The sequence below is a fragment of the Pristis pectinata genome, chromosome 7, assembly GCF_009764475.1.
Source record: "Pristis pectinata isolate sPriPec2 chromosome 7, sPriPec2.1.pri, whole genome shotgun sequence".
Lineage (NCBI taxonomy): Eukaryota > Metazoa > Chordata > Chondrichthyes > Rhinopristiformes > Pristidae > Pristis > Pristis pectinata.
This window is the reverse complement of record NC_067411.1, coordinates 41,442,892-41,465,242: the sequence shown is the minus strand read 5'-3', so window position 1 is coordinate 41,465,242 and position 22,351 is coordinate 41,442,892. Positions and strand designations below refer to the sequence as shown.

Below are 22,351 nucleotides of genomic sequence, written 5' to 3'. Positions count from 1 at the left end.
GGTTGGATCTTGTGTTCCAAGGGTCGAGATGCAGAGGGTTATCCTGGGGAACTGAACGGGGTGAGGTAATTTCATCCGTTGCTGATCTCCCTCTTCCTCTCGCCCCCATCCCCACCGGTTCCAAGAGGTTCCAGACTTTGACGCATGCTCATCCGAACAGTCTGCGCTGCAGCCCACGGTCAGAGAAATAGCAGCTTTATTTGTTGTTTTTTTAAATGTAAATTGTCCATCACTATCGATTGGAATCATGTGGCTTTGCACAGCGCCGTGGAGGGTTATGTCAACTTTGAAGTCGGATAGATTGTCTTATTTCGTTATTTCCTATTTGCTGGTAGGTTTTATTTAATTAAAGCAATATTCAACGTTACATGTCCTCGAGAACATGATCTATACAATCCCCAGACTCTGCATCTAAAGATGTTTTTTAAAAATATATAAATCAGTCCAGAATGGGTGTGAAATAGATTTATTTATAAATAAAACAGGTGTTAAAAAGTTAGGAAGTTGTAAAATGCACGGATTTCGTTTGTGGAGCCTAATTTGCAAAGATATCGAAATAGCCTGCCATAATAAAACTTTCAACTAAGCAAAAATCAGAACAGATTTCGGCCACTGGTTAGCAAGGAGAGTTCAGTGTGACAGTCCTACTCGCTGGGGAGCTGGCCAGTGGAAGAAGACACGTTAATAACTAAACTGTTTCTGTGCATTTTGTTTACCGTTCTCTCTTTCACTCTCTCTCCTCTCGAGGCCATCCTAACGAAAAGTACCCGGGAGTGGCATGACCTGGACAACACCGAGTATGACTGCTGGCCTTTGGAAAACCCACATGAGTACAACATGATAGACTGCCAGGGTGAGTCCCCATTTTTGTTCTACTAATGCAGGCAATTCAACGGAATGGTGCAGCATTGAAAGAGGCCATTTGGCCCATTGTTCTTGTGCTGATTCCTTTGTTAGAGCCAGTTCATTAATCCCACTGCCCTCTCCCCAAAGCCCTTCAAAAATTCCCCCATTGAACTCTGTTACTGAACCAGCTCTTTACAGGCAATGATTCTGGAACCTGCCACCCAGTGAAATTTCTCTCAATCCCCCTCTCATTATTTTGACAAAACAATGGTGTTTTTTTAAAAATACAAACACAAAACAAGGAACATGCTATGAAACATTAAAACTCGATATTACTCTCTGAAGTATGCACAGAGGGAGACCAATCAGCCCATCGATTCCGTGCTGGCTCCTGGTAGTGCAATACCAGCAGTTCCATCTGCCTGCTCTTTCTCCACAGCCCTATGCATTAATCTATCCCGGGTTTCCATTGCTCCCTTATGGAGGCACTGATTGTTTCTGCTTCCACCTCCTGTCCAGGTAGAGAGTTACATGTCAGAACTAACCTCATAAAAAGTGTTCCCTCCCACCCCCTCTGTATCATTGATCCGTCATTTTAAACTGTGCCCCCAGTAAAGGAATATGCGCAAATATTCTTCCATCTATTTACCCTATCTGAATACATCACACTCTTGTACACCCCCTTCAAACCTTGTTCTTCTCTCTGATGAAAACAGGGATGTACAAGATGATAAGAGGTATGGATCGAGTGGACAGTCAGAGACTTTTTCCCAGGGCCACAATGGCTAACATGAGGGGGCATAATTTTAAGGCGATTGGAGGAAGTTATAAGGGGGATGTCAGGGGTAAGTTTTTTACACAGAGAGTGGTGGGTGTGTGGAATGCACTGCCGGCAGAGGTTGTGGGGGCTGATACATATTAGGGACATTTAAAAGACCCTTGGATAGACACATGAATGATAGAGAAATGGGGGCCTATGAGGGAGGGGAGGGTTAGATAGATCTTAGAGCAGGATAAAATGTTGGCACAACATTGTGGGCCAAAGGGCCTGTACTGTGCTGTTATGTTCTATGTAACCCCAGCTCCCCCAGTCCAAACTTGCAGCTGAAACCCCTCCTCCTTCTGATGAATCTTTCCTGCGCCCTTTCCACATCCTTCCTGAAGCCCCCTAACTGGGTTTGGTCAGAATACCCCAGTGGTAGCCTAACCAGTGTTTTATAATCTCCCTGCTTTTATACTCTATTGCCTCCGTCTGTGAGCTCCAGGATCACATTTGTTTATCCAACCACTCTCTTAACATGCCCTACCACTTCTAAGGCTCCTAAGCTGAACGCTATTGCCTTTTCTTTTATATTGCAACTTGTTGACTTGTCATTTTTTGTTAATCTATAAATGGAAAAATTAGGGATAGTTTGGATCAGGATTGTTGCTGTCTGATAATTTGTCGAGTACCAGGATCTTTTGTTTGACTTCTGTATTGTCAGTATTTTTAAGATAAGTACAATTTTTTTTAACATTCTTTACATTGAATCAATTTCAATGCAAAATTGAGTTTTCAAAGTCAAGGTAAATAAAATATTTTTCCAAATGTAAAAATAATTCTCAGATATCAATAATAATTATGCAGTAAAACTGCTTATAAATAAAACCACCCATGGCCTGAAACCTAAATTAAACCCTAGATGTTGTTTCCTGTGGTTAAGTTTATGAGTTATCCTTGGCACTGTTAATGCACATGAATGAAATAATGGTCTGAGGGTAGTGTAGCGCATTCAGAGACAGTGAGCCAGAGACAAGGAGATGAAAGCTGATTCATGCCTGTTGGTCTTGCCTTCCAGACTGGAGGCTGCTTGTCTGTTTGCTTTCTGTGACAGTCTTTGGATTAAGGTTGGTGTCAAAATGGGGAGGGCTGGGGAGAGAGTGTATAAATTCCACTTCTCTTTCTTGGTAATATTAGAATTTTATTTTTTGCAGTGTAAAATTTCCCCTCCCCATTGATAGACAATTTTACCCCCAGTGACTCTTGTCTCTCTGCTTCTCGCATTTGCTTTCAGAGTAATGCCTATCTTTGTTGATAATGTAAAAGGCAGTTCCTGTGATGGGTAATAATCAATGTATTACAACTCACAGGGTCAAACCCACAGGGTAACATTCAACAGGCTACAGTCCTTTGGATAAAACCCAGGAGTAACAACCCAAGGATTGAACCCTTCATTTAGCAGGGTTACAGTTAGCAGGTAGCAATCTATAGGTTATAAACCACAGGAATTAAGAATGCTGTTGTTGATCAGCTACTAGGAAAATGCAAAGGACAAATTAGGTTGGGATGCGATGCTAGAAATATTGGAGATGGCAATGAGGAACCAATTAATCTGGTGGAAGAAATAAATTGTGAGTGAGGGGAGAGGAAGAGTGTGTTAGAATTAACACCAGGGGTATAAACCCTCTCCTTCGCATGTGGCCATATCAGATTGCACCGTGTGCACTAAATCCCCTCCAGATAATGTGTTTTCTTTGAGACCAGTCAGTCAGGCTGTGATCAGGTTGAGTTTGACACCAATTTAGAAAAATTCCGAGAACAAATGTGGGATTGTCAAAACTGAAAATGACCTGGTGAAATTCAGCTCAACTTTCGCATGATCTGCAGTTTCTTCTCCCAACCCCACCCCTCCCTGTTTGCAAGTGATTGGTTAAACTGTGTTTGAAAATAAGCCAGGGGTTTTGATTAGTAGATTCCTTAACAGCGAGAGGATATTCACCAGGGAAACTGTTAGATGGGTGGAAATGAATGCGTTCAGGATGGTTGTAACACCCAGTGTGAGTCCAAGCCACTGTTCATTCCTCACTGAACGTGGCTAAAATAGAATAACTGGTCATGATCATGCTGCTATTTGTGGGAGCTTGCTATGCACACATTGGCTGCTGCTTACATTACAACGGTGGTACACAACTACACAACTTCATTGGCTATAAAGGGCTTTGCAAAATCCTGAGGTTGTGAAAGGTGCTTTGGAAATGCAATGTGCATAACAGAGTGGAAAAGAGCAGAGGCTACCATCAGGATGCCTAGCACCATCCAAGTCTGCCCCATAGTCAAAGTACAATTGGTCAGAGAGTTTACAGGATAGCATCCATTGTTGAGTTGTCTAAGGAGATAAATGAGTTTGGCAGAACATATCTGAATAAACCTGTTAATTACAAATAATTCCTGGCCCATACCCAACAGTGGGATATAGAATGAGCTACAAGGGTGCTAATCCTTTGGAACTGTCTACCCCTGAAGGGCTGTGGAAGCTCAGTCATTGTCTTTATTCAGAACAGAGTTCGATAGGTGCCCAGGCATTAATGGAATCAAAGGACATGGGGTTAGTGCTGGAAAGTGGCTCTGAGGTAGAAGATCAACCACAATCTTGATGAATGATGGAAGAGGCTAGAAGAGGAGGTGACCAATCCTGCTCCCATTTTCTTCACTTTTATGTTCTCCGGCTCTTAATGTGATCTCTTCCAGCTTTTTGATTGTAGGAATAAAAGGCACAGCAGGAGTCCATCTAAACCTTTAAGAGCGCTTCCCACCCCCCCCTCCCCCCCAATTCAGTTAGACCAAGCCTCCATGTACCTTGGCTTCATGTAACCACCTTGGTTCCACATTTGAAAATTCAGGAAGGTATCTTGGCCAGCATGGACAAGTTGGGCAAGGGGCCCATTTGCATGCTGTATAGTTCCATGATTCTATTACCAGTTTACCCGATCTACAAAAAAATTTATTCAGTAGATTTAACATTTCAAATTCACCCTTCACTCTCAACAGCTGTGAGGGAGGGAGTTCCAGATTTTTGCTGGCCTTTGTGTGAAGAACTGTGCCCCAACATCACCCCTGGATGTCCTGGTTCTGATTATAACATCGTTGGTCCTTTTGATGGACTCCCATTCACCGGGGAAATGGCTTCCCTCTGTACACCCTATCACTCCTTAATATTCTGAACTGCAGGAAATACAATCATGGCTGTGCAATCTTGTAATATATCCCCTTTCAGCCAAATATCATTTGCCTTTTCATACAGGGCAGGGAGTTCCAGGTCTGCATAGGAGAAGACCATTCAACCTTTTCCAGCTCTATGAACGAGATGTCTAATTGGTCCTACTCCTTTGCTTTTTGTCCATTGCACTGCAAATTTATTCCTTTTCAAGTTTTTACCCTTGTATTTGAAAATAAGCTAATAATAAACAATTGCAAGAATTATACTTATCTGTGGAGTGTGTTATCAATCGGTATTTTGATGTTTAATCATGCCTTTCGCTTTGCAATGAACCAGTGTTGCTGCCTAGAAAAAGGTGCCTTAATGAAATGTCCGATCCCATCTCTAAGTATTCATCAGAGGGTGGAAGGACTCCTGAAGTGAAGGCACCAATATGTGGGTAATAGCAATGGTCAAGCCGCAAGCCTGAAGCAGGGGTGGAGACTGAAATGAAGATTGATTCCAGGAGGATCTTTATTCCCTTGCACTGAAGTTCCTCCAGCATCTGTGTCTCGCTCCAGATTCCAGCATCTGCAGTCTCTTGTGTCTCCTGAGCATATTTGTTAGGCTCTTGCAGCTTTTGACTCCTATTCATGATTAAGAGAGAGGGGAAAGAAAATCAGAACACCACAGGTGCTGAAAGGCTGAAAGACAACTGCAAAGTACTGGGGATCCTCAGCAGGTTAAAGGGCAGGGAGGTTAGTCTTGATGTTTGTGTAAGCTTGCTGTGCACAAATTGGCTGCACTGCAACAGTGACCACACTTAAAACCAATACCATTGGTTGTAACACACTTGGCCCGCAGTCATGAAAGAAGGCACAGAAATTTAAATCAAGGTTTTTGTGAGAATTGAGTTGGTCTGTTTCCTGCAGCCAGTTTCTACATGATAAGAAAAGTCATAAGAAATGGGGGTAGACCAACCTGGCCTTCGCACCTGTTCTACCATTCAGCAAGACCACGTCAATCGCCCAGCTCAGCACAGTTTTCCTGCACTAAACTCATAACCCCTGGCTCCCTTCATTATCAAGAATGAACTCCAGGTTCGAGAATTCCAAAGGTTCACTAACCACTACTTCAGGAAATGTCTCCTCAGCTCCATCCTAAGTGGCCTGCCCTTAGTTCTGATAGCCTGCTCTTCTCCTGTGCTGTTTCATTCTTAATGAGAACGGTCCCTGCCCTATACAAGTCTGATCAGGAGAATGATACCTGGCTGAAAGGGATTAAATTATAATCCCCTCAAGCAGCAGGAACATCCTCCCCACATCCAACCTGACGAGACTTTAAGAACCTTATAAACTTCTCCTCTAATTCTCCTAAACTTCAAAACTACTTTATTAGCTGTGAATTGATTTGGAACTTCATGAGATTGTGAAAGGCATTTTATAAATGCAAGATATCCTATAATTAATTTTGAAATTGTTTTTCAAACATGTATCAAGCCCTTAGAAATGATAGCTACCTCTTTTCTTTCATCTGTAGGTTTGGAGATGGCTTGGGTACAGAGACCTTCGGAGAGGGTTCTGAGTGGTGAAGAATTCAATGTGACCTACGCAGTGACAGTGAACAATCATTTTTACCACTGGGCGGTGGAGAGCGGTATTCTCTCACATGGGTGAGTGTTGCATTCTTGCCACTTGTTTGTGCTGACGTTGATGAACGTGTTCACAGGATCCAACAGCTCCAGTTGCGAGCCAGACAGGAAAGGGAATGTAGATCGGCGAGACTTTTAAGCCGACTGGCTTTCATCTGCTACCCCCTGGGATTGCGGGATGAACAAACTGATCCTTTCTGTCAAGTTGTTTGCGACATGCTAATGAAATGTTCAAGAGTGAAGGCTTACAGTAATTCAGGTATTGAATACGTAGGCTCTGTGTTTGAAAGCTGGGAGCTGGAGATAGAACATTACAGCAAGAGAGCTTTGTTGAGGTTGCTGAGCAGTACTGGGAGAGTGTGAGGGGAGCTGACTGTATGCTTTACTGTGGGATACCACGTTCACAAGTGCTGAGTCTTTGAAACAAAGACTTCCATGACCAAGCACTAACACCCCTCACCAGAAAGGATTTAAAAACTTGGCTGTAGAGGCTAACAGAATTCAAAGTCCACGGATAACTTTTCCATATTGTAAGCTTAATTAAGATTTTAAGTTTCCTTTGTGAAAATGAAGTCTGTTGGAAAAAGTCTTCCCGTCTTCTGCAGTTAACTCAAGCAATTTATTTTGCTTTACACAGTGATGCTAAAGAAGCAAAAGCATTCTGTGAAGAGAAAGAGTGTCCCTTGAACTGGAAGGATGCCAATGAAGACAACTGCTGTGTTCATCATGCCAACATACATTCCTGCCCTTTGGCATTCATGGTTAGTGCCTGGTTTCCCACCAAGGGCGAGATACTTTGGGTAGAGATGTACTGAATGCACGTTATTAGTCCTCGCCTTGCACTGAAGAGGGAAGCATACCATCAGTAGAAACATTATAGGTGCTGGAGGAACTCAGCGGGTCAAGCAGCATCCGTGGAGGGAAATGGACAGTCGACATTTTGGGTCGAAACCCTTCGTCTGGACTGGAAAGAAAGGGAGAGAGAGCCAGTATAAAAAAAGGGGGGGGGGAGGGGTGGAGCAAGAGCTGGCGGGTGATGGGCAGATCCAGGTGAGGGGGGGGGGGGGTGATAGGCAGATGAGTGCTGGAATGATATCAAAAGCTGGCAGGTGATAGGTGGAAGTGACAAAGGGCTCAAGCATGACATCATGCAATCGCTGCAGTGGAGAAATGCACCAACCAACCTGTGCATAGCAAGATCTCACAGCTCGTCACTTCCACCTATCAGTTTCCACTTGTTTCCTCTACTATCTTCTGGTCACGTAACTTCCTATTGACTCCTCCTCCAGAAGAGGTACCTTTCTCATTCAGTAGCCTTCACCACCTCCACTTGTGTCACTATCTCTCCTCGTCCACCTTTCACAGACTTTCCCATCTCTTCACTCTGTCTCTCAAACCTTCCCCCAAAACTTATTTGCTTTCTAACTTTTCCCACTTCCAATGAAAGATTAACTCCATTTCTCCATTCCCAGATGCTGTTTGACCTACTGGGTATTTCCTGTATTTTCTGCTTTTATTTCAGATTTCATCTGCAGTTTTTATATATCTGTCCCACAAATTAGGTTGTATGGTTATTAACATATCACTGTTTATGGAATTCTACTTTAGACAAGTTGGCTGATGAATTTCCTATGTGATGGTACTGGCTCTGGATATTACTTCATTGGCTGTCGGATGCATTGAGATGTCTGAAAGTGATGTGAAGCATATTGCAGAAATCCACAACTTTCTCTTTAAATTTTGCTAGTACGAGTTTGGCTATGATCTCTGTGCTCCTCCATTTTCTGTAACCCCAGTGTCATCACTCCACCAGCTGTAGCCATGCCTTCAAGAACTTGTGGCCCAGGGTCTGAAATTCCTTCCTCATTGCAACCTACCTCTTTGACCTCTGGCCATTGAGCACAGATCCTGACATTGAATATTAGTGGCACCTACACCACTTCCAAAACATGGTCCCATTAGGTAACAACATTTGAAAATTAAAAGGCTTTTTTAAAGAGATTACTAATTCTTAACAAGCCCTTGGCAGAATGAGCTTTTATAGAATCGTAGAGCTCTACAGCACAGAAACAGGCCCTTCGGCCCATCTAGTCCATGCCACCTGATTTTCTGCCTAGTCCCATCTACCTGCACCCAGACCATTTCCCTCCAAACCTCTCCCATCCATGTACCCATCCAAACTTCTCTTAAATGTTACAATTGAACCTGCATCTACCACTTCCGCTGGCAGCTCTTTCCACACTCGCACCACCCTCTGAGTGAAGAAGTTTCCCCTCAGATTCCCCTTAAATATGTCACCTTTCACTCTAAACCTGTGTCGTCTAGTTCTAGTCTCACCCAACGAGGGGAAAAAGCCTGCATACGTTCACCCTATCCATAACACTCATAATTTTGTATACCTCTGTAAGATCTCTCCTCATTCTCCTGTACTCCAGGGAATAAAGTCCTAACGTATTCAATCTTTCCCTATAACTCAGGTCCTCAAGTCCTGGCAACATCCCTGTAAATTTTTTCTGCACTCTTTCAAGCTTATTGATAGCTTTCCTGTAGGTAGGTGACCAGACCTGCACACAATACTCTAAATTCGGCCTCACCAACGTCTTGTACAACTTCAACTTAACATCCCAACTCCTGTACTTGTTGCCCTGACTTGCGAAGGCCAAAGCTCTCTTTATGACTTTATCTACCTTGATACCACTTTCAAGGAACTGTGAATCTGTATTCCCAGGTCCCTTTGTTCTACCACACACCTTAGAGCCCTACCATTCACTGTGTAAGTATTAGCCCAGTTTGTCCTCCCAAAGTGCAGCACCTCACACTTGTCTGCATTAAATTCCATCTGCCAGTTTTCAGCTGGTCAAGATCACGCTGCAAGCATTCTTAACCTTCCTCACTGTCTACTACGCCCCCAGTCTTGGTGTCATCTGCAAATTTGCCAATCCAGGTTACCACGTTATCATCCAAATCATTAATATATATGATAAACAGCAATGGACCCAGCACCGATCCCTGTGGCACACCACTAGTCACAGGCCTCCGGTCAGAGAGACAACCACCTACTACCGCCCTCTGGCTTCTCCCACTAAGCCAATGTTGAATCCAATTGGCTACTTCATCCTGAATGCCAAGCGACTTAACCTTCTGGACCAGCTTCCCATATGGAACTTTGTAAAAGGCCTTGCTAAAGTCCATGTAGACAACATCCACTGCCTTTCCTTTATCAACCTTCTTGGTAACCTCCTCAAAGAAAAACTCTAAGATTAGTTAGACATGACCTACCATGCACAAAGCCATGTTGACTATCCCTAATCAGGCCCTGTCTGTCCAAATACTTGTATATCCTGTCCCCTAGAATGCTTTCTATTAATTTACCCACTACTGGTGTCAGGGTCACCAGCTTATAATTTCTCGGCTTATTCTTAGAGCCTTTCTTGAACAATGGAACAACATTAGCTATCCTCCAGTCCTCCAACACCTCACCCATGGCTAAGGACATAATAAATATCTCTGCCAGGGTCCCTGCAATTTCTGCACTAGCCTCCCACAAGGTCCGAGGGAACGCCATGTCAGGCCCTGGGGATTTATCCGCCTTAATTCACCTCAAGACAGCCAGCACCTCCGCTTCCATAATCCAGATACGGTCCATGACATCACTACTCTTTTGCCTCAGTTCTATAGCCTACTTGCCTCAGTTCTATAGCCTACTTGCCTCAGTTCTATAGTCTCAGAGTGAATACGGATACAAAAAATTAATTTAAGATCCCCCTCACCTCTCTCGGCTCCATGCATGGATGACTGCGCCGATCTTCAAGAGGACCAATTTTGTCTCTTGCTACCCTTTTGGTCTTAATATACCTATAGAAACCTTTGGGATTCTCTTTCACCTTGTCTGCCAGAGCAACCTCATGTCCTCTTTTTGCCCTCTTGATTTCTCTCTTGTGTTCACTTGCATTTCTTATACTCCTCAAGCACCTCATTTGATCCTAACTGCCTATAATATATGCACCTCCTTTTTCTTTACCAGGGCCTCAACATCCCTCGATAACCAAGGTTCCCTAAACCTGTTAGCCTTGCCTTTTATTCTAACAGGAAAATACAGATTCTGTACTCTCAAAATTTCACCTTTGAAAGCTTCCCACTTACCAAGCATCTCTTTGCTGGAAAACAGCCTATTGCAATCCACGCCTGTCAGATTTCTTCTGATGCCATCAAAATTGGCCTTACTCCAATTTAGAATCTCAACCAAAGGACCAGTCCTTCTCCATAATTATCTTGAAACTAATGGCATTATGATCACTAGATCCAAAGTGATCCCCTACACACAGTTCTGTCACCTGCCCTGTCTCATTTCCTAAGAGGAGATCCAGTATCACGCCCTCTCTAGTTGGGACCTCTACATATTGATTAAGGAAATTTTCCTGAACTCTATCCCATCCAATCTCTTTACAGTCCCTTTTATTGTTGAGATATTTCAAGAAGTATCCCAAGTTACTGAAACAAATTATTCATTCTCTTTTCATCTCTGAAGGTGAAAGAGGGGATTTGTGGTCCTTGGATCCCAGATGATGGTCAGATAGTAACTCACACTGTGTCAAAAGCAGGAAAAATGAGTCAAATGAATTGGACTGCCAAGGTAAGTTATGAATGTTTAATTAAATGAGTGGGAAAGGAAAGGATCCCTCTGATCATTAGACTGTTTGCATGGATTTATCAGAATGATACCAAGGCTGTGGGCCTTCAGTCACATAGAGAGACTAAGTTTAAACTCCTTTCAATAGATGTGGGTAAGGGTATTGGGACTGATACACTTACAGAAGTGCCACCTTTCAAATGAGATGTATAACTGATTGCAGCATGGTCTGGTACGGCAATTTGAATGCAGAAGAAGATAAGAAGCTGCAGAGAGCTGTGGACTTGGCCCAATACATCACAAGCACATCCCTCCCCACCATCAGTAGTATCTACAGGAGGCACTGCCTCAAGAAGGCAACATCCATCATCAAAGATCCCCTCCATCCAGGCCATGCAGTGTTCTCACAGCTACCACCGGGCAGGAGGTACAGAAGCCTGAAGTCCCACACCACCAGGTTCAAGAACACCTACTTCCCTTAAGCCATTTGGCTCTTGAACCAACCTGCACAACCCTAATCACTACCTCAGTATAGCAACACTATGACCACTTTGCAGTAAAATGGACTTTTTTTGTTCTAAATGTGTTCTTTCTTGTATAACTTTGTATAATTTATGTTTAATTTGTGGATTTTCTTGTGAATGTTATGTCTCTGATGCTGCAGCAAGTAAGTTTTTCATTGCGCCTGTGCATACATGTGCATATGACAATAAACTCAACTTTGACTAATGACGTGTCAGCTCTTATAGGTGAGGGTAAAATATCCCTGGGTATCTAATTATTCTTCTAATAACCAAGGATTATTCCCAGTGTCCTAGGCCCAATATTTATTCCTTGATCAACATTACTAAAACTGATTACCTGGTCATTATCATGTGGCTGTTTATTGGTGCACAGATTAGCTACTGCATTTCTTACATGAGAAGAGTGACAAGACCATATAAAGCAGATTTGCAGCTGTGAAATGTCTGGGAAAAATCTGAGTTTGTCTGGGGTAGGAGATAGAAATGTAGTCAGTCAAAATGTCCACCACTATGGGGATTGCAGTGTACACTGCAAGCCAGTAATAATTTATCAGTTTCTATTATGAGTTTTAACGCACTGTGTTTTTAAAAGGAAAGTTTCGTTCATTATTGCCTTGCTAACTCTGGAGAAATCTAGTTACTTTGTAAGAAATTCAGTTGTCGCGGTGCTGAAGGACGTGTGGGTGTAAGAATGTGCTGATTTTAGTTTCTTGTGTCTCCTGTACGTAGGTGGTCCTTGTCCATCTTGGTGTAACCTCCCTGATAGCTCACATAAAGGTAGGACGAATGCAAGCTGCATTGGAGGCAAAAACCTTGGTGCTACCTGCAAAAGGTAAATCAGAAGAAAACGGACTGTGCATTACCATTAGAGGTTTTAATTAAAAAAAAGCAGGGCCCAAGAAAACCGGAATAATTTTACAGGGACAGTATCATCTCAGAAAAATCCCTCTTGCAAACACGATGTGGCTGGATTTTAACTGTAGGTGTAAGTCAACCCTAATTTGCTTTACACTGCTCTAAGAAACCACCAGCACTGCACAGTCAAAGGTGTGATCTTTCCACTGATGCTTCAAACCCAAGGGCCCACCTACCTTCTCAGTTGCCACACCATTGCTTTAAAGGATAGCGTTCTGATTAATATTTAACCCTCAGCCAATATCACCAAAGCAAATAATCTGGTCATTAGCACATTGCTGTTTATGAGAGCTTGCTGTCCATATATTGGCCATCACCTGGCATACTTTGCAACTTCAAAAGCACCATGGGGCTTCCTGAGAAGGTGAAAGAAGTTGTATCCTTATGAATATGACTCTTTGATATATCTCATGAACCTAGGAGCTCACAATATAAACAATGCACTCTCCACTAACAAAATGCTTTTCCCTAACAAATCTATGGGCAATTTTCATTCTCAGTGACTTTGGTAGATATTTGAAGAGCATTGGTTATTTCATTAGGAATTATAAGAGCCATTGATAAATCCAGTGGGAATTCAGAACCACCAAAAGGTAGAGAGTGGTGGGAATACAGATCTCATTCCAGAAGGATTGGTTGAAGCAGAAAGCAGAGTTGGTTTTAAAGGAGAATTTGGAGAAACATTTGGAAGAAAGGAAAGGAAGGATCTACTGATAGGATGAGATGAAGATGGTGGGAGGAGACTCCTGTGGAGAATGGACTGGATAGTCTGAATGGTCTGTTACTGTGCTGTAACTTCTGTGCAACACCTGATGCTGTTGTTCAGGAATGAGCCATGTTACCATGTATGAATAAGTGTCCCTTTCTGTGTTGAGTCTGTGGAGATGACAATTGCGATGAAGATGAAACATGCTCCACGTGTCCAGCAGACTGTGGTGATTGTACTGCGACCATCAAAATTGCCATAAGTTTCCCCATCTCGCTGGTCTGCACTGGTTTGATCCTCACCATCGCGGTAAGTTTTTCTCTGATGGTCCTCTCAACCTTCTACCCACTTTCGTAATGCAAAATCTAACAATAGTGAATAGTAACCTGGTGTTTGTAGATCGTTAGTCTTGGCTGGGTAATCATTGAGAGGCTGCTTCCTCAGGGCTGGGAGTCTAGAATTGGGGGAGTTGGGGTGGGGGGCTTCATGTCAAGGTGAGGGGTCAGCCATTGAGGAGAACTTTCTTTCACCGGCATGTTGCGATCCTTCAGAATTCCCTCCCTTGTAGGCTGTGGATACTCGGTCACTGATTGTATTCGAGGCTGAGATCAAAAAGTTTTTGGGTACTAAGGAAATCAAGGGATGTGTGGACTGGTCAGGAAGGTGGACTTGAGAAAGTGGATCAGCCATGATCCTATTGAATGGGAAAGCAGGCTCGATGGGCCAAATGGCCTACTCCAGCTCTTATTTCTGTTCTTTTTCTCGATCACAGTGGTTCCAGTACCAAAAGCAAAAGATGTTGTGGGATGAAAGCTGGATAATCGACTTCAATCAAATTAAGCAAGGTAGGTACCACGTTACAAAGCTGACGAGTTATTACTTGAGTCTTTGCTGACAATGATAGTATGTGTTTGAAATTGTCCATGCAAGTTGCACAGAATGCATCGTTGTCTGAATACAAAAGGCGCAGAGATCCACAGACTGCGTGCAGCCTTGATGTGACCATTGATAAGTCGCAATTCAGCTCTTGCAAAGATGTTCTAGGACAAAGACTGGTCTTTGGTCACGGGCACTATATGTAGAAGACTGTTGGCCGCCAGTTGTACTCTCATGCCAACGCTTCATCCCACTGAAGACTGTTGAATGTGCAGAGATGAGCATGACTGCTGGTCATTGGCACTAATGATAAAGGCAAAGTTGTCCCCTTGTATCTGTGAATTACTTTACAAGTCCGCTTCACCAGAATGTTTCGTGCACTCATGTGAAGTCATCAATCAAACAGGCACTGTGTACATTCCCACAGGAGTCTGCATTTTTTTCTTAACTAAAGCTCTGCCCACTGCAGTTATTGTTAACTTATTAAAAAAATGATTTTTAGAACGTGAGTATCCCTGGGAAAGCTGGCATTTGATGTCTCCTTAATTACAGGACAAGGAGAGGGTGAGCCACCTTCTTGTAGTATGTGGCTCTATTATGGTTTTCCATAGCAGTTTGCTATGATAGTGGTTTGACATTTCAGAGGGCAGTAAAGACTCGATCACATCACTGGCGTGACGTATAGACCAGACAGATTACCCTCCCTATCATACTCTTGAAAATGTCCGGGGTTCTTGGAACAGGACTGATCTAACACAAGTCAGTCCTCCATTATATCTTTAACTGTAGTAACTTTTTGAACTTCGGTTAACTTGGTCTCAGTCAAGTTCACCTGCAGGTACTTGCTGTGTAATTCCCAGATACTCCTGGTTCACAGAATCTGCCATGTCATTGTAAGTGCCTTGGAGCAATTTGTTCCCCACTCCACATAATAAATTGTCACAAGTGAAATCTAAGAGTGAAGGTAATTTCAAACCAACAACATCTATATGAAACAGGATTTAAATGGAAGTAGATTTGAGTGTGCCACACTATATATCCACAGTGAAAACTGCACATAGTGGAGTGAATGACCCAGTGAGGAGATAAAGAATTGGTAACAAAGGTGAACACCAACCATAAGTTTAAGGAAGGCTCCCGACTGCCATCTCACTATTCCTTCAATTTCTCCAAGTCTCCCAAGGAAAGAAAGGATTCTTGTGGAAATTAACCTCACCAAATCTCCATGCTTTTTCCCCATTTGGTCAGTGTAGCAGCAGATATAAAATGGAGATTATTTGGATGTAAGAAACATGAGAGAAGGTGCATGTTACTGAGCTCAGACTGAGTGAGAACCTGCTGGGACTGGGTTCATAAACAAAAGTAGACCCCACATAGCACCAGGTCTTCCTTCTGGTCTTGCTCACTCTCTCTTGCTCTCTTCTTTCTTTCAAATGCTGTCCAAGGTTTATGCAACTGAACGATATTTTGCACAGCAGGATAAAACAAGCATTTCAATGGTTCTGTGTCCAGTCCAAGCCATCCTTCCTGATGCCATGTTTCTGACACTTTTGCAGACCATACCATGCTGGGCAGTGCCATCAGCATCCCCAATGGAGCAGTGATTCCAATGCCAGCTGCATCACTACCATCAGCTCTTGTACAGGAGCTCTCAATGCATCAAGGAAGCAGCACTTTACCCAGATAGGGAATATTGTAAGTGAAGCACAATTATGAATGTATCCTTGACTAAAAGGGTAGCCATGAAAGTCTTTGGTTTCCAGTGTGACTCTTAGTTTTACTGACCACTTGTTTTGCTCCATTGTGTAATGAAGCGTCGCCGGTATTAGGAGCGCTGAAATTCAGAAGTACCATCTTTAAGGTCATATGCTAAACCAAGTCCCTTCCTGCCCTTTCAGACAGGTGTTAAAGATCCCTTGTTCACAGTTCCCCTGCCAAAACCTGTTAATGCAGATAATCTGGTTATTGTAATGCCACTGTTTCTGGGAGCCTGCTGCGTGTGGATTGGCTGCTGCATGCCGATTGGCTACTGCAATTCCCACATTATAACTGTGACCACACCTCAAAAAGTACTTCAGTGACTTTAAGGTATTCCAGGAATCCTGGGATCATCAAAGGGGGGGGGAAAAAAAAGAATCATAAGTTGATTTTTAAAAATATTTCAAATAGTTCTACAGCATCAACACTGTCCGTTGACTCATTGCCACCCCTTTGGCTGATCCTGTTTCAATTATCTAGAAAGGAAACCACAGAAACAGGCTATTCAACCCAATTTGGTTTGTGCTGATGTTTATGACACAAGCATCTTTCCACCCTGCTTCATTTTGTTCTCTCAGCAGATCCTTTCCTTGTTTGCACATTGGCTCCAAGGTAACTGGTTTAATCACAGCCACATAACTGACTCCATCTCCTCAGTTAATGCCTAACAGCAGTGAGCCATGTTTCCCAGGTCTGCAGCTGAACAGCTGTAGACCATCATCTCTGGGCTACTGAGGAGAAATCACCTCTTGTGTTTGTGGGGAAAAGTTACTGAATGACCAACATCAAAAGGAATGTCACGTAAAATGAAGACCACACATGCCAGAAATTCTCAGGAGACTGGGCAGCAACTGTGGAAGGAGAGAGAGAGAAAATTACACACGAACACACATTCACATGCACAAGCACACACATGCACAGAAAGAGACACACAAACACGCGCACACACACTCTTATTGTTTCAGACCAATGATCAGAAACAATACCCCAAGTTATGAACTCCCGATTTAGGGACACCCTACATGTGAACAAGCTCCCATGATTTTATTACATTCAAAACTCCGACATACTTACATACGGACAGCAGAACTAGTTTCCTATCTCTCTCCGCTTTTAGTAACTGTTCTTTCTTATTAGTCTTGTGTGCTTTTGATACCATTTGTCACAATACTGTGGGTAACCATATCGAGTGAGTTTTGTGCATTTTCCAACGTGGACAAAATTGACTGATGGATGTCTGTAAAAACAGAACCCATTCACTTTCTGGGGATGGTGTGTATTGGGTTTGAACAGATAAAGGAGGAGAGAAAAAGGAACAGTGAGGAAAGAAGTTCTTTGCTAAGATGGAGCGATTCGATGACAGAAGCAATTGATTAAGCCATGGGTGCAAGGTAAAGTAAGTGGTAGTGGACAAATAAAGCAACAAGGAATGGATCTGTGGAGATGGAAGTGGCAGAAGCAGAATCACCACCGGAAAGGACTGTCTGAAGGGGGGAAAAAAACCTGGGAGCATGGCTTGATGTGAATTTATTGAACATCTAGTCCAGAGGGCTGCAAAGATTTCAATCCATCACCTGTGTAGTCACTGGCATGTCAGGGAGAAGTGAGGGAGGACAATTTGTGTGGAGCCACATATTCCACAAGGAGACTCGACCTCTACATCTTCCTACAGTGTTCAGTTGGAGAGGGTGAGGGCACCCAGAGGAGCGGTTGTTCACTGAGACAAGTTCGGGCAGGTGGAGGGCAGTGGTGCTAGATGTGGACCTCTCGATTTGGGGAAGGTGAGGCAGACCCTCGGGTCAAGTTGTATCATTTGGTTAGCTTCCCAGACTGGATTAATTTTAACTTCTTGGTTGATTCAGAATTCATTCCCTATTTGTGATGCATGGATCAGTCCTTTTATTCCAGTTAGTAACCGTAAATGTTCATCTAAACTGGGACATGATCAATAAATATTAACCCTGCCAATGACACCCACATAGAGTGAATGAGTTAAACATAATTATCTCCCACCCTTTCTTATTATGGATTTGCAAATGTATTGCCTTTAATATATCATCTCAACTTTGTGACAGGCCTCAATGTGAACCTATTTGTCTGAATTGATGACCTCAGAAACTTAACAGTAATTGTACATGAAATGGCAATGCATCACCGTTACTCTTTCTGTCATTACAGTGATGGTCGAACAGTTGCCATCAAGAAGATAAAGAAGAGAACTTTCACCCTTTCAAAATCCATTCGCAAAGAGGTGAAGCATATCCGGTGAGTTGCAAACAGTAAGGTTTCTGCTTTCAGTTGTATTTCATTTGACAGGGTTCAATCACCTGGCCAAAGGCACATAAACGGGTGTTTTTTGTGTAGTGTGCAAGTTCTTTCCGTTCTGCTCACTAACTTGCATTGGATCCCATTTAATCCCCAAATTCAATTGCTCCACCATTAGATGCTGTGTTCTCAGCTGCCTCAACCTGAGGCTCTGGAATTCCTAATCAATGTCTCCATCCGTCTCTTAACTCCTTTTTAGGTTCTTTAGCTCCTGCCTGCTTGACCAAGCCTTGGCCAGCAGCCCAAATATCTCCTCAATTGGTTTGGTGCCAGTTTTGATTACACTCTTGTCCTCTGCTTTGGGATTCTTCTTCCAAGTGAAAAGGGCTTTATAACTGGAAGCAGCAAGAGTGGTTGTGGAGGCTGCACCATTGGGCTGTGCTTCTGGTGCTAACAGAAGACCATGTGACTCTTCTATGCTGAGGTGTTTGGAAGCACCCAGGGCAGGGGCAGAAAGAGTCCTGGGTTGCTCTGAAGGAGAGCTTAAAAGAAAAACTAATGGGTGTCATTGCACTGGGGTTTAAAGGGCAGGTTTTTACTATTTCAGGGCACTCTAGGACAAGCTCCAACCTGCAGCAAAAGGAGGCAGGAGATTGGGGAATTCTTCTTCCAACATCATTAAAACTATAATGGAGGTTCTCCATCCACTGCAATGGTAGAGAATCCCACTAACTAAGAAACTGATGAAGACAGAGCAGTAGACATGGTTTACATGGTCTTTAGTAAGGGTTTTGACAAGGTCCCACATGATAAGCTGGTCTAAAAAGTTAAGGCACAAAGTATCAGAGGTGTGTTGGCAAAATGGATCCAAAATTAGCTTGGTGCTGGGAGGCAAGAGGGCAGTGGCGGATGGATGCTTTTCTGACTGGAAGTCTGTAACAAGTTGTGCACCACAGGGATCGGTGCTGGGACCTTTGTTGTTTGTAATATATATAAGTGACTTGGATGAGAATGTAAGGGGTATGATTAGTAAGTTTGCAGATTACACAAAAATTGGTGGAAGTGTAGATGGGAAAGAAGATTTTATAAAGATACAGTGGGATGTAGATCATCTGGGATGTTGGGCGGAGCAGTGGCAGATGGAACTTAACCAGACAAGTCCAGATGTCCTGGTCAATACTTACCTTTCAACCAACCATTTGAAACAAATGATCTGGTCATTATCACTTGCTGAGTGCATATCAGCTGCCATGCTTCCTACTTTTATAGCAGTGATCACACTTCAAAAGGTATTATATGTATAGCATATTGCAAAGTCCTGAAGTTGTGAAAGGTGCTATTGAAATGCACTTTGCCTTTCACACATACAGTATATGTCTTTGGTAAGCAGAAGCTTAAAGAAAATTTACATTCTGTGCATGTGTTTAAATTTGACAGGGAACTTGATCACCCAAACCTCTGCAAGTTTATCGGTGGCTGCATTGAACTTCCAAACGTGGCAATAATAACAGAATACTGCCCAAAAGGCAGCTTGAACGACGTGTTGCTCAATGAAGACATCCCATTAAACTGGGGCTTCAGGTATGGATTGAACTCGGAACATTACACCACCTTCTGATCATTCTCCCCACTCCAGTTGTCCTCAGGTCCTTGAATTAATGTTGTGCTTGAATAAGCTTTCCAGTGACAAAGATTGACCTCCAGTGTCTTACTCAAGTGGCATGTGTGGACCTTGGCAGTCAATGCGGCTTGACTGTTTGACTTCTGCATTTATCACAACTAAGCCCATTTCTATCTTCATTCAGTGTCCAGTCACCCTCATACCCTCCTCGCACTCCAGAGGCTTGAGCCTAACTTCAGTGCAGTAATGAGGGAGGGCAGGACTATTGAAAGTGCTTCCCCAGAAAACTCCTGGATAGTGGTGGTAATTTCAGTGCGTTATACCCTGCCTCTGAGATTCAATTCTATTGCTATCAATGGAATAAAATTTAGTAGCAGGACAGAACACAGTGACGTGACTATGCAATGTACTTAGGGCTGCCAAATGGGAATGAATTTCAAGGCAAAGAATACTTCAGGTGAGATGTTAAACTGAGTCTTTGTCTGCTCCATCAGAGGAAAATTAAAATTCCACAATTATTTCAAAGAAGAACAGGGTTATTACTGAGGTCCTAGCCATTATTTATCCTTCAAGAAACATAATGTACAATAAGTTATCTGGTATTTAACACAATGCTGTTGTTGGAAGCTTGCTGGCATAAAGTTGCTGCTGTCTCCTTCCTTACAAATGTGACAACACTTCAAGAAGTACCTTATCAATGTGGTTCATTGTAAGGTTAAAAGTGTGAGTGTTCGTTGGTCTTTGGGACAGTGTAGACCTTCATTTGCTCCTTGCTTAGTGCAACAATATTTGTGCAAAATTAGCCTCTCACAACAAAAGTTGTCCTGATATGTACTTTGTAAGCAAACACAGTGACAGTTTCATGAAGGCATTGGATTGAATTGGACGGGTTTTCTCATTTCTTCAGGCAATGTGGTGCCACTGGCAAGGCTACCATTTATTGCCGATTCCTAATTGCCCCTGCACTACTATCTTCCTAGGTCATTGCGGAGGAGTTGTCTCTCCATCACTTACAGGATGGGAGATGACTTAATTAAATGATTTGTGACTGAAGCACAGAGGATACAAATTACATAGAAAGAGTGACCACGATACTGTGAGCATGGAGTCACATACGAACCAGATGGGAAATGCATCGTCCCTTCCCTAAAGGACACTGAATTAGATGAGTTTAACAGCAGCCCAGGAGTTTTATGATCACCTTTACTGCCACTAACTAATTATTATTTGATTAACTGGGTTTCCATTCCTCAACTGCGATGATGAGGCTTCAACTTGTCTCCGGATCATTAGTCCAGGACTCTGGATAATTAGCCCAGTAACTTACTCCACTGTATGCCAGAGCTGAGGGACTATTAATTGATAGAATTGCATTGGAGCCTCTAGTTTCAGCACAATGTTGGGTAACCCTGTGTGCTTTCACTCCAGATTCTCTTTTGCGACTGACATCGCCAGAGGGATGGCCTACCTTCACCAACGTAGGATTTACCACGGCAGGCTAAAGTCCACCAATGCAGTGATTGACGATCGGTGGGTTTGCAAACTTGCAGGTGAGCATTGGTAATTCATTAAGTCAGAAAACAGATGGACAATGGGCTTCCAATGACATGTCAGCTCTGAATATGCTATCATAGAGTTACATGGCACTAATTGTGGCAATGCTTGCACTTTGAAAGAACCATTCAATCAGTCCTGTTCCACTGCTCTTTTCCCATGGCCTGTAAATGTTAATTTTTCAAACATCCTTCAGGAAATTCAATTATCTTCTATATCATAATCTTATAAACTTCTATCAGGAGACGTGATAGAAGTTTATAAGATTATAAGAGGCATAGATAGAGTAGACATGTGGCATCCTTTTCCCAGGGTCGAAATGTCTAATACGAGAGGGCATGCATTTAAGGTGAGAGGGGGAAAGTTCAAAGGAGATGTGCAGGGCAGATGTTTTTTTACACAGTGGTGGGTGCCCAGAATGTGCTGCCAGGGATGGTGGTGGAGGCAGGTACGATAGAGGTGTTAAGAGGCTCTTAAATATGCAGAGAATGGAGGAATATAGACTATGTGCAGGCAGAAGAGATTAGGTGTCATTAGCTTAATTAGTTCGGCACAACATTGTGGGCTGAAGGGCCTGTTCCTGTGCTATACTGTTCTATGTTCTAATGTGCTCTACTGCTTTTTGAGGCATGTTCCAGATCACCACAGTTCCTACTTAAAGAAAACTCTTCATGCTTTGTACCTTAGATCTTTATCATGTGTTCACGAAGTTTCCTGTCTTTTCCACCAGATTTCTGCTTGCCAATTTACAGGAAAGAGGATTTTGCTGATCCCCCTAGTACCTACCGACAGAGGTTGATTCAAGTATACTTACCTCCTGAGGCCCAAATGGCATCAAACTTTGAACCCACCCCTGCTGCAGATGTATACAGGTAACCAGCAGAATAAGTTCCATGGACATTAAGCCATGTCTCAGTGGGTTGCGCTCTTTTGAGTTAGAAGGCTGCAGGTTCAGGTGTAAGTATCCCCAGCAATTTGTCCTGGTCCAGCCATGTGGATGCTATGACCAAGAGGGCACACCAATGCCTCTACTTCCTCAGAAGCTAAGG

The 22,351-nt window shown here is 43.0% G+C and overlaps 1 protein-coding gene across 1 annotated transcript in view; it reads left to right on the top strand.

Moving 5' to 3' along the window:
- Positions 1-213: 213 nt before the first annotated feature.
- Positions 214-22,351, top strand: part of LOC127572554 (atrial natriuretic peptide receptor 1-like) — a 40,697-nt gene continuing 18,559 nt past the window's right edge. The window contains 14 exon segments of the mRNA XM_052019944.1: positions 214-331; positions 748-853; positions 6,342-6,474; positions 7,091-7,214; positions 10,982-11,086; positions 12,337-12,439; positions 13,398-13,537; positions 14,001-14,073; positions 15,661-15,774; positions 16,444-16,474; positions 18,041-18,127; positions 19,565-19,708; positions 21,177-21,298; positions 22,033-22,174. Of these exon segments, the coding sequence (XP_051875904.1) occupies positions 248-331; positions 748-853; positions 6,342-6,474; positions 7,091-7,214; positions 10,982-11,086; positions 12,337-12,439; positions 13,398-13,537; positions 14,001-14,073; positions 15,661-15,774; positions 16,444-16,474; positions 18,041-18,127; positions 19,565-19,708; positions 21,177-21,298; positions 22,033-22,174 (1,508 nt within the window). The 5' untranslated portion in view covers positions 214-247.